This window comes from Arachis ipaensis, chromosome B4, assembly GCF_059453495.1.
Source record: "Arachis ipaensis isolate K30076 ecotype BB chromosome B4, ASM5945349v1, whole genome shotgun sequence".
NCBI classification, from domain to species: Eukaryota; Viridiplantae; Streptophyta; class Magnoliopsida; order Fabales; family Fabaceae; genus Arachis; species Arachis ipaensis.
The window spans coordinates 106,886,974-106,899,919 of record NC_142439.1 but is presented as its reverse complement, the minus strand read 5'-3'; the positions used below and the strand labels follow the sequence as shown (position 1 = coordinate 106,899,919).

The 12,946-nt window shown below is 33.6% G+C and overlaps 2 protein-coding genes across 4 annotated transcripts; both read left to right on the top strand.

The window, feature by feature from the left end:
- The first annotated feature begins 1,659 nt into the window (after positions 1–1,659).
- LOC107639499 (transmembrane protein (DUF962)) lies at positions 1,660–8,152 on the top strand. 3 transcript variants are annotated; one of them, XM_088483108.1, is made up of 2 exons: positions 1,660–2,329; positions 7,842–8,152. In XM_088483108.1, the coding sequence occupies exon 1, from the start codon at positions 1,940–1,942 to the stop codon at positions 2,276–2,278; it is 339 nt and encodes a 112-aa protein (XP_088339234.1). In that variant the 5' UTR covers positions 1,660–1,939; the 3' UTR covers positions 2,279–2,329; positions 7,842–8,152. The 3 variants fall into 3 exon arrangements, with proteins under 3 accessions (XP_088339234.1, XP_088339233.1, XP_088339232.1); XM_088483107.1 differs by lacking the exon at positions 7,842–8,152 and adding an exon at positions 6,339–6,560; XM_088483106.1 differs by lacking the exon at positions 7,842–8,152 and adding an exon at positions 4,856–5,170 and having other exon boundaries at positions 1,662–2,329.
- Positions 8,153–11,248: 3,096 nt separating this feature from the next.
- LOC148568683 (uncharacterized) lies at positions 11,249–12,232 on the top strand. The gene has a single exon (XM_088484744.1). It carries the CDS (start codon positions 11,249–11,251, stop codon positions 12,230–12,232), a length of 984 nt encoding a protein of 327 aa, XP_088340870.1.
- Positions 12,233–12,946: the final 714 nt, after the last annotated feature.

The window sequence follows — 12,946 nt, the reverse complement described above, 5'->3', positions numbered from 1 at the left end:
TTTTCATGAAAAAATTGAATAATGAATTCAAAACAAAAGTGGTGGTGCTAAAAAATATGTGGTAACATTTGATGAACTTAAGATATTTAAATCTTGTGGAAACGGAAGGAGAATCTCCAAAAACAAAGTTTTGAAGAAGAATTATGAGAATTCAAATCAATTTCTTGAAGCTGTTTTGATTTAAAAAAAAGGTATGAAAAGATTGAAAAATCAAAATCAATAAGGCTTTGAGCATCAATGACTAGAGTCCAGTTATGTGCCTGTGATATTCATATTTTAAGGAGAGACTTGGGTCGGTAAATCCGAGGGGTGACTCAACACCCGATAACTTGGACCAATTGAATTGAGATTATCGATTGAAAGACTACATTCAAGAGTTTCCTTGGAACAAAATATTTAGAGTCCAAAGAGGCTATGGGCATCGATGTCTAGATAAACAAAATCCTAGTTATGTGCTTGTGATGTGATTGTGTCAAGGAGGGGATTGGGTAATTAGATCTGAGGGGTGATTTATCACTCGATAACTTGGGCCAAATGGCCCGAGATTATCGATTGAAAGTCCATTAAGAGGTGCCTTATGACAGAACACTTAGAGTAAAAAGCATCAATGATTTTTTCCCGAATTAAATGTGAAGTAACTGCCTTCAAGTCATATAAGTCCAAAAGAATTCTGATAATACAATTCGGATCTAAGCTTTTGGAAATTCTCAATTCCTAATTATACAAAATTAATCAAAGATAAGAGAAGTCTGAATATAATCACAAGGATTATCATAAATTCCACTTTTATTTTTGAAATTAAATTTACAAACATTTCAATTCTTTTCATTAAAGATAAACTTTATTTACTTTTCTTTTTGCTTGAGGGCAAGTAAAGTTTTAAATTTGAAGTTGTGATACCTAGGCATCTTTAGTATTTTTTAGGTTTTTTTATTTGGTTTCTTAGATTTTAATCAAATTTCTTATGTTTTCTAGTGAAAATTCAAAACTAATCAAATATTTGAAATTGTGTTAGTAACTTAGTATTATTGTGTTTTAAGGAGTTTTTGTTCTCAAAGTAACCAAGAATTAAAGTCTTTTTAACAAGAAAGCACAAATACGGTCTAAAGAAGGCCCAACCAAACCCAAATAGCATAAAAATCGGATGCCCAACTTTCAGCATGGACGTCCAGCAACTCAGTACACAAGTCTGACAGCTAGCACACACTTCCGACGACCCTCTTCAAATTGGGACATACATCTGTCAGCCAGCCCTCTAAGTCTGGTGGCCAACATCCTTGAAAGGTCAAATTGGGCCAACGCCCAAATTTACAGAAGCACGTTCGACATTCCCAAGCGTCAACTTTCAGAATTCAACACTTGTGAAGGCCTAATTTCAATTATATAAATTATGAGAAAAATAAAAATGTCATTCGTATATTAAAATTAACTATTAATGTATTTATGTATAAATGTATGTATAATTTAATTTATTTTTTAATGTATATTTATATTTTAATATGTATTTGATAATGATGATTGAATTTAGTGGTTGATTTTATAAGATAATTTAAAGGAAAAAATAGAAGTGAAAATAGAGTAAAAAAATGAGAAAACGCTTGACCTTGAAGTCACCGCAGATCAATACAAATCAAAGTACAAAAACACCAATCACAATCAAAATACCCATTTCTGATTTCACCTCCTCGTTAGTTTCCAAAGCTACCACACCAAACCCCACAAAAAAAATCTCCATAACCTTGCTACCAACCAAAATCCACGATTTCAAAACAACACCCTTTTCAATCCTTTATCTCAATCCTTTCAAAAATTCACACCCGACATAGTTTTTCTCATTTTTCCCCAACTGGGTTTTGCGTCAAAATTTCTGATTTGGTCAGATTTTTATTCATTTATCTATAACAGTTTGGCCTATGTTTTCTTTTTCTTCTGTAAAGCCATGAATTTCAGGAGCTTGGAAGAGTTCTGGGCTTTTTACATGACCCAACATTCAAAGCCATCAACTAGGCGCTGGCACTTTGTAGGGACCCTCTTGAGCATCTTTTTCTTGCTCTGTTCATTTCTATTCAGCTGGTGGTTCTTGTTCTTTGTGCCTTTCTCAGGGTATGGATGTGCATGGTACAGTCACTTCTTTGTTGAAGGCAATGTTCCAGCCACTTTTGGTCACCCATTTTGGTCACTACTTTGTGATTACAAGATGTTTGGTTTAATGATTACTGGTCAAATGGATAGAGAGATCAAGAGGCTTGGTAAAAGGCCTGTGCTTCAGGTCTTTTGATTTTTCTAAAGTTTTATCTTCTTTGCTGTGGCTTGGTCCCTTGCTGTTGAGGTGAGTTTGCTTATTAACTTCTTGTGTTTTTCTTCTTTTTTATTTTTTTTCTAGTAATTAATTTTCATGATTTAATGAATTATCTGCGGGAAGCAATGATTTTGTTGTTTATTTGATTGAGTTTGGATGATTTTTTATAAAATACCTATGTTAATGTGTTAATTCAATATGTGATTAATTAATTGTGATACTGGTATGTGAATAGATTGAATGATTTTTCTAGAAGAAAATATATTATAGCTGAATGACGCTGATATATGACTAGGTATGTGATTCTGCAATGTGAAGAGCTGAATTTTCTTTTTCTTATGAAATATCCTAGCTGAATATGTAGATCAACATTCAAAGAATGTTATCTGCTCTAGTAGCACTTTGGCTAGGTCCCATATTAATATACAAAGATGTTGACATTGTGTTGATATTATAATACGAGAAAACCTTGAAAAACAATAGCATAATTTTGTCACTAAGTGGACATAGAGAAAACCTAGAAGCAGCATTTAATGTTGACAGTGTAATAGTTCACTTAGAAGTTTAAGAAATTGTTACTGTCCTGTGCTTGAAGCATGACTACAGCGTTTGATGAGTTTATATATTAATCCTTGGGTACTAAAAAGGGAGAAAGAGAGACGGGAGTTAGACTAATTGAAATCAAGGATAAAGAGGGTAAAGCTTTTGTTATAACTTACAAAACAAGACACTAAGGAAAGATGGAAGGGTTACTTATGCAAATCAGTACTGGCTAAGCTAAATATCAAAGAGGATAGAAACTATGCCTTCTATTATAGAATTTAAGAGTTTGACTTAAATTAAGTTTCAAAGAGGATGTATAATGGCATAGCAGTGAGAATTGAGAATATACCTATTGATTCATGGAAGTTTCTCAGTGAGGAAGACATGAGTTGGCTCTATAAGACATGGGAAGTTCCTTAATGTCAATTTAAATAAAGAGGGGAGAATGAGTCCCACATTGACTAGGTACATGTTTAAGATAACTTTATAACCGTGTTTAGACCATCCTCACGAATTAGCTTTTAGAATGGAGCTAAGCTTCCAATTGTATCTTGGAACCAAAGCCTGTGTTATTATTGACGTTAGATCACTTGCCGGTATCCAGTTTCTAAATTTTACACTTCAGATGTTTAATCCTAGTCGTGACGGGGGACTTGCTAAGTCCTACTTTTACTAGGCATATGGTCAAATAAGCATTTAGAATAACTTTGGTGATCATGCTTCTTAAATTAGTTTCAGCATGGAATTAGGCCCTCTATTATGGGATTGACACACAAAACTGTGCATATCATAGAAGATCAAGCTTATGAGCCATGTGATAAGGGAGGTCTTATGGAAGGCTCTAGAGAAGAAAGAAGTTTGAATTGCACATATTTAAACAATCAAAGGCACAAGTAATAGGCAAACTAATATGTGAATGCAATTTTGGGTGTCCAGTTTTTTCTACGACTATAGAAATTCACCCAATGGTCAATCGAGTCCTTATCTTTTACTCTGAGCTTAGATGTGCTTACTATACAGATATAGGATTTTGTGCTTCGGTGCTTTTTTGGCAGATGATGTAATGATATTTGGGGACTTGAGGGAGAAAATAATGGGAAGTTTAGGTGTCAAAACAAACTTTGGAAGCACATAATTTTTTTTTTTTTTTTATAAATATAAGTAAAGTATATGGAATATAAGTTTAGCAAGAGTTGCACAAATCCTAGTTTAGATGTGACAATGGTGAGAATATCATACTACAAGTCACAATGTTAAAGTAGCATGGTTTAATCATCCAAAATTTTGGAGGAGCAAAGGGAGATAGAAACCATAAGATTTGAGTTAGGTGGGTGAAATGGAGAAGTACTTTCGGATTTATTTGTATCAAAAGAAGTATGACTCAAGCTTTTAGTGAGAATTCTATAGCATAGCTGCATCATCATTGGCTGACTTTTGGGATTAATACTTTTTGTGTATTTATTTAGAACTGTATTTAGCTTTTAATTTGACATCGGATATGTCGTTTTTTCCCTAGACCAGAAGTTTGTGGCTCTGTTCTGGGTTCTCAACTTTTTATGGGAAAAATCACTTATAAAAATTGTTAGGTTTTTAAGTTAGAATGAGTAAACTACCATTTCTAACCATGAAATTTTAAAACGCTGATAAATTTAACTAGGAATGAACAAAATTAGTTTTGCACCTACAGAAGTTGGTTTCTAAAAGTATTTAAACACTGATTTTATTCATTTATAGATTTTTCAATATTTCGAACTTTTATGGGTAGAAATGTTAATTTTTCGTCTTTCATGAGCAAAAAGAGTTTCATTTATTCATAAGTAGATTTGTTAACGTTTTGAACTTTCATTGATACAAATGGTAGTTTACTCAACTAGAATACCGAACATTTGCATGCAATGTTTCAATGTGTTCAAAATTATAATGTACATAAATCCAAAGCTTGTTGTGAGGCTTGTAGGAAGCTGTAGAGTAGTCACTCCGTTTTTGTTATTATAATAAATGATATTTGTGCAGAGGTTTTTCAAAGATATGACTTCTGAAATTTAAAGTGTTTCGGATCACTGATGAATTCGTACACAATTGTTGGTGGAAGAGTGGTGCCTTGGGGTTGGCTTACCGGTCTTTGAGGCGAAAAAGTGTGTGAATGTTCAAACAATCAAATACTGAAAGTGTGAGTGACAACAATGTTTTGGACTTAACTGATCACATTTAATCTGTGATGTCTTGGTGTTTTCATGATCCATATATGTAAATTGAAAACCGAAACATTTGATGCTACTTGCTAGCAATACTTTCGCCTAAATTCAATAAAACATGGTATTATCTTGATTCTGAGTTCCGTAGCATATTTTGCTTGAGGTTGAGGATCTAATCGGTAAGTTGTCTACTTGCGAAGTTTGTTTAAGAGTGGAATTTCAATTTTGATGCACTGATAGAAAAACATTTTACATATTCGTTCGATTATATTTTGTTTTTTTAGATGATTATTCACGCAATTAATATAAAAGGTGATTACTTTTGCTGACATGGATATTATATAATTAGATATACGTGTAAAAATATTTTTACATTATTACCAAAAGAGAGTGACAATTGATTAAAGTTTTTAGAAATGCAAGCTTTCAAGTTTTGAATGCATTAGGGAAACTTAAAATATTTTATTTCTTTCATATAAATGTACCCTGTTTGAAGAGAATAAATTTGTAGAGATAGATTGAGGAACCATGTTCAATTTTATTGGGATTATAAATGGAGATTTCATGAATAAACTTGCATTGAAGTACATGAAGAGAATTTTTTAGGATTAATAGTCAAATTAATCCATAAGAGCAACTCCAATGCTAAGAAATAGAGTTCTTCTTCTGACATATGGGGACTCAATTACCATTGGAGTGAAAAGGGAAAGAGGGCTCTTCACGGAAATCAAGGTTGAGAGTCCCTCTAAGTAGGGACTTGCAACAACCAATAAAATCATGCCATGTGGTAAGTTAATAAAAAAAATAAAAAATATATTAAATATATATATTAAATACTTATATATCTATTTAATTAATTATTTATATTAATTATTTAATAATTAGTTATATTAAATTATAATTAATATAAATAATTATGTTAAATCAATATCAAATATTATTTATATTGTTATATTAAATCATAATTAATTAAATTTATTTTACATAAAAAATAAATTTAATTTTTATATATTATAAAATAATTTTTAGTTGGATTATTTATTTTTATTTATAAAATTTAAAATACTAATCAAATTTAAGTTATTTATTTTAATATTAAATTATTTTGAATTTATAAATTTAAATAATATTATTATAAAAAAATAATAATTATATTAATTTTAATTACTTAATTAATTAATTAGGTGGGACCACAATAGGGATTAAAGTTAGTTCCTTCTAATGGAGAATAGAGAGATTCTTTGAGTTTCTATTTATTGGTTATGACGCAAAATCTGATGTGGAGTCACTTTTTATGGCAGGTGGGCCATAAATAAGAACTGAAATGAGTTTCCTACTGGAGATGCTCTAAAAGATGGACTGTTCTTTAAATTTGTCATTGAAAGATTGTATTAATTAAATTAGTCTTTCAAAGATTATAAATTAATGATTTTTATCCTTCAGTCATTCAATTAGTAGTTTTCGTTAAATTTATATTTTTTAAATTTTAGATTTTTACTTTAGAGGATAAAGGGAGATCTCTCACCATTAAATATTTTCTTTCTCATATTTTTTTTTTGTCTCACTTATGAAATAAATGGTCATAGATTATACTTTATCTTCTAAAGTAAAATTCAAAATTTAGAGAATTCAAATCCATTTTCGTTAACGATTAATGATACGGAATGTTAACTCACATCATACGTGACATCTAATATATCCAATTAGACGCTAAACAAATATATTTGTGAAAATTTATCAATTTAGTGTCGTTAAGTTATATTAGGATTAGAATTTATATAATTAAAAAATAGATTAAATTGATAGATCTTTATAACTATATTTGTTTAGTGTCCAATTGAATATGCTAGGTATCGTGTATGATGTCAGTTAACATTTTATATCATCAATCGTTGATAGAAAATATTAATCGAGTTATGAAAGAAAAAAAATAATTAATTTTTAATCTTTGAAGGACTAATTCGCTTTATAAAATTTTTCAACTTTAGGGACTAATTTAACTATTAACCCGAATTTTTGGAGTTATGTGATTTTGTAGTGAGGATTTAGTAAAATGAACTTGTTCTCTAGTATGCTACTGGCTTGTGTGTGTGTATATATTTTGGGGGAAAATAAATTATAAAAGTTTAAAAACGAATACTTAGTCTAATTCTTAACTACATAAATTTCCACCTAAAATCCAACTTGTTTTATTTACTGGTTTAAATTTTCATGTTTGTCACACCCCCCTAAATCGTGAACACGGACTAACAAGAAAATAAAATAGAGATTGTATTGATGCGAAATTGTGGTAAATTTTCTAATTGTATTGTCTATGTATTAATCAATATATACACAAAAGTTTCCTAGAAAATATTCAGCTCACCAAAACCTGTAAAGAATCTATAAAATTTGAGGAATATAAATTTGGTGCTAATAGAATGGTGACTTACCATAACTAATAACTTCTAGAATGTGTAGATAATAACGTACAAAGAAAAGAAATAAAAGATAAAAACAATAGAAAAAATCAAGTTTGTTGAACTTTGTTGTTAGGCTGATCAGGATTGTTTGCTCCACTATTTTGGGCTATTTGCTGTTTATGCTTCAATATGTTCTTGCAAACTGGTGGATGAAAGTCTTAACGACAGCTCAACTTTTTTGGTACTAAAATATCACAAATATAAATATTCATGGCTTCTGTTTGTGCTATATATAATTTAAATAATCATGATCTCCCAACTCTGTTTATATATTTTTTAAAAATTTATATAATTTTACTTTGGCTTGCTCCTCCAAACTAAGTTTATTTATTTTTGTTGAAGGCACGAGAAACAGTTGCCACAACTCGGGTTGAGCAAGAAATCATAGGGTGATGAAGTTGAGATTTTGAGTCTAATGCAAGTATGTTTACGGAGGTTTTTCTTGGATTTTGGCTTTTTTTTTATTCTAATACATTTCTTTTGACTATCTCCAAGTGATCACATTTTGTCTTTATATCTTTTATTTTTAAATTTAGTGATGTAATATTTTTTTCATAGATGGGCATTAGTATAATCTTTATTATGTAACGGTGGGTCCTAAAACTAAGTTATCCTGTACAGGGTGTCCCCTTAAAGCAACAGTTAATCAAGAATTTACAATTATATTATACAGAGACAGGAACTATAATTCCAAACACTGGCCTGTAATTTTCTCATGCTGTGGAAACCATATGAACCTATCTATCCTAGATTGATTAAAACAACAATTGAGGGCCTGAGTATCAAGGAAACCAAAGAGATGAGGAAGAGAGGACTTGCCGTGTTAACCCAAAACTTGGTATGCTTGCTCCATTCTCAAAAAATTTTACAATCTATACACATAAAAAATATTAGAATAAATACCGTTCTGGGAAACTTTGTCCTAACATTATTTTTGAGTTCTTTATTTTGGCAAAGTTTATTAAGTAATAATCACAAGGTGAAGCTCCGGTCTCACCTATATTTATAACGAAAGTTGCCTCCCATGTGAGACAAGCTGCTGAACTTCAATTTCTGGTGCTGAAAATGTTAGAAGAACAAGTCTCCTTTTTTTTCAATGTCCAAAAACATTTAGTAGAAAATAAATATAGTCATATTTGTAGATTAATAAGTGGTGTATGTATGAATAAAGGTCTAACTCAGAATGATTCTTTTTTTTTTAATTTAATTTTTAGTTTTTATTTTGGGTGTTATATATATATATATATCAGTTAATGACTTAATGTAAAAGATTATAACCTTCATATGATGATAGGAAAAGATCAATTAGAAAAAGGCACAAAAGTAGATTATGGTTCATAGAAGGTAGATGATAACAAAATGGAGAAAGTAAAACATGCTGCAACAGCAGCAAAAGAAAAATTCAATCAAATAAGGAAGATGACGAAATTTGAGAATTGGCTTCTTCATTAATAAAAAAGCAGCCAGTCTCTTAACACATAAGGCAATATGATAGGAAAAGATCAATTAGAAAAAGGCACAAAAGTAGATTATGGTTCATAGAAGGTAGATGATAACAAAATGGAGAAAGTAAAACATGCTGCAGCAGCAGCAAAAGAAAAATTCAATCAAATGAGGAAGATGACGAAATTTGAGAACTGGCTTCTTCATTAATAGAAAAGCAGGTAGTCTCTTAACACATAAGGCAATTTCTTACTGTTAAGCCTAGTTTGATTTTGGGTAAATTTATGATGACAAATATTTATTTGGGTTGAAAGCCCAATATTGTTTAATGTGTGCTTTATTGTGGCAGGTCCATTAATTAGTTTTTTCACAGCCCAAGGCTAGCATATACTTCAGCCATGTAAAAGAGCCAATGCTCCTCATAGCTCCGTTCAGCAAAATAAATGGATATGTATTTGCTAAAAGCAAATGAGTACAGCTATATCATGCAAGGACAGGTGTGGCTCTGTAAAAGCAAGAAAGGACACTAGGACACCCACTAACCCAAGAACATCAGCTGAGTAATACTTGGATCGTGGTTAAGCAAAACACCAACTTGCATAGAGCAGTAGCAGCAAGAAAATGGAGCAGAATGAAAAAAAAAAGAAGAGCATGCCAAGGAAGGAAGAAAAACAAAGGACAACAGAGGTAGTGGTCGAGCTCCTCGGATAGCAGAGGTGGTGGAGCGGGATGAAGAAAGCACTGCATGCCAGCAGGGACAGCTCCAACGAGCAGCTGGTACAAGGAAATGGAACTCGAGTTGCCCAAAGGCTTGCTGGGCGCAATGCCAGCAAGATGCACGTTGCCTTGCCATCCCCTAGGCACACTAGCAAGCACGTTGTGGTTGTGGTGTGCCGCCGGGCTCCCCCGCCCCCAACGGAGGCACCCGCCGTTGCAACGATGGCTCGGAGCATTGCAACGGAGGAGCCAAATTTTCATATCTCAGAATTGGCTCGTGCATTTTTCGTGAAATTTTGAGGGAACCTTGGTAATATTATGTGAAGGCTGCACAAAAAAATCCAGGTCAAAAATCATACGTTTGCTCCGTTTTTCAATTTTTTTGAATTTCCGGCTTTCCGGGCGGTAAAAAAATCATCAAAAAAAATCCACACGGTGTAAATTCACCAAATTTGGAGGATGGAAAGATCTTATTTTTCTAGAGGTTGTTGCAAAAAACGGCATCAAATTCGACCTCTAGAGCACTTTCCTTGAGTATGTCTCCTCACGGAAAAGGACGTCTACCCGTGGCACTTTGGTAATGGCTCGGCAGCCTATTATAGGGGGGAGGGGTGTCGTGCTGCTGAAACTCGAGTTGCCCAAAGGCTTGCTGGGCGCAATACCAGCAAGATGCACGTTGCCTTGCCATCCCTTAGGCACACTAGCAAGCACGTTGTGGTTGTGGGGCAAAAATGAAGGCAAGATGAAGATATATAACAAGCCTCATTCCATCATTTAAAAGAAAGAAAAAGAGAGCACACACTTAAAGCACCATCTCTAACATAGAGTTGGAATCTTTTTCTTCTACTCGAGCTTAATTTTTGATCTTTGTGTTATGGTTGTCTTGTGTCATTTTCTGTTTTGAAAAGGCAAATATTGAGAGGTTAAAAAGCCAAGAGAGAAAAGACATGAGTGATGCAGAATAGCCACTGATTTCTGATGTATTGAGTTGTTGAGCTAGGATTAGTTTCCCTTTGCCAAGTTGGGTGAGCACTTGGTGAGTCTGAATCTGTGTAGATTCCCCTTCCTAGTTGCGTTAGCACTATGAGAAGCTAAGCTTTGGTGTTGAAAGTTTAGGGGGTAGATACTAGTTGGATTAGGGAGAAATTCAATAGTATTGGTGTATGTAATATGTGAAAGATTAGTGAAAATCTCACCATGGTTTGTGGTGGAGACTGAATGTAGGATTCATTGTACAAAGAATCCGAACCAGGATACATGCTGGTCTTCATCTTCTCTTCCATACTTTTAACTGGTTCTACGTATGAGATAAAATGAAATAATCTCCTGCAACTCGAGCTACTGCTGAAACAGAGTTTGAAACTTTAAGTTTTAAGCTAACTTGATTCAACCCCCCCTTCTCAAGTTCAACTAGAACCATCAATTGGTATTCAGAGCAAGGTCTCAAAGAGTCAAGCTTCACAGCTTGGAGCAAAGATCCATGGCCAATAACTGAGTCCCAACATCGTGGCTTTCACTCTCACTGAAGGGCAGTCTAATAATAGACCTCCCTATTTAATGGCAACAACTACTCTTACTGGAAGGAAAGAATGAGAATCTTCATGCAGTCAATCGACTACAACATCTGGAAGATCATTTTCAATGGACCAGATGTTCCCACTAAACAGAATGCTGATGGAGAAGTTGTGGCAAAGGAAGATAGTGAATGGACAGATGAAGAAAAGAAGAAGGTTGAACTCAATGCCAAGGCAATCAACCTGATGCACTGCGCAATTAGTTTTGAAGAGTTCAGAAAATTGTCAAGATGCAAAACGGCTAAAGAAATATGGGACAAGCTCAGACTCACTCATGAAGGCACTAAGCAAGTGAGGAAAATCAGAATTGTCATGCTGATGAAGGAGTATGAAATGTTCAGTATGAAGGAGGATGAGAGCATCAATCAAATGTTCAAAAGGTTCTCAATAATCATCAATAATCTGGACGCCATGGGAAGGAACTACTCTGAAGAAACTCTAGTAAGAAAGATCTTGAGAAGTCTTACTAAGAAATGGGAAGTAAAAAGCACAACCATCTCTGAAAGGAATGATTTGATCAAAATCACCTATGATGAGCTAAGAGGCAAACTGCTGGCCTATGAAACGACTCACATGTCTCAAGACAAAGATGGTAAAAAGAAAAGTATAACACTAAAATCAAGAATGACAGCCCAGGGAGAAGAATTTGATGACAGTTTCTCATATGAAGAAATGGTGCTCTTTGCAAGAAAAATGAGAAGATTACTAAGATACAAAAGCAAAGGCAAAGGAAGCTCTTCATCCAAAGACGTCAAGAAAGATCAAGTCAAGTTCACATGCCATCACTGCAAGGAACCTGGTCACTTCAAGTCAGATTGCCCTCAACTTAAGAAAGGCGAAAAATTCAAGAAAGACAAAAAGAAGGTGATGATGGCAACATGGGAGGACTTGGAGAACGACACCAGCTCAGAGAGCTCAGATCAAGAAGCTCAACTATGTCTGATGGCAGATCATAATGATGAAGATGAGGTAGATCTTTCTGACTTATCTATTGATTAACTGCACTACATTATCAAAGACATTTCTGTGAACTCTAAGAAAATCTTGGATAAGTATGCAAAATGTAAAAAAGAAAATGAGGCATTGAGGACAGAAAATGATCTTCTTTTGAAAAAGGTTAAGGCTAATGAAACTGGTAATGAAAAGTTTTTAAAAGAAGAAAACGGTGCCTCGCGTCATCTGGAGTTTTCCTTGTCACGCGTTCGCTTTGGTCATGCGTCTGCGTCATCTGTGTTCTGCTTAAGGCACGCGTTTGCGTCAGTCACGCGTTCGCGTCGCTGCCTTTTCGCACTGGGCATGCGGCCGTGATGTGCGGAAAACGATCCGACACAAAACTCACCGGCAAGTGCACCGGGTCGCATCAAGTAATAAAAACTCACGGGAGTGAGGTCGATCCCACAGGGATTGAAGGATTGAGCAATTTTAGTTCAGTGGTTGATTTAGTCGAGCGAATCAAGATTTGGTTGAGTGATTTGTAACTTGCAGAAATTAAATTGCATGAAAAATAAAGGGAGTGGGAAATTTGCATGAAATTAAAGAGAGCTGAAATGTAAAGTGCTGAATCTTAAAGAACAAGAAATTAAATGGCAGAAACTTAGAACACAAGAAATGTAAATTGCAGAATCTTAAAGTGCAAGAAATGTAAATGGCTTGAACTGTAAAGGGAATTGGGAATTGGATTTGCAGAAATTAAACAAGGAAAAGTAAAATTGC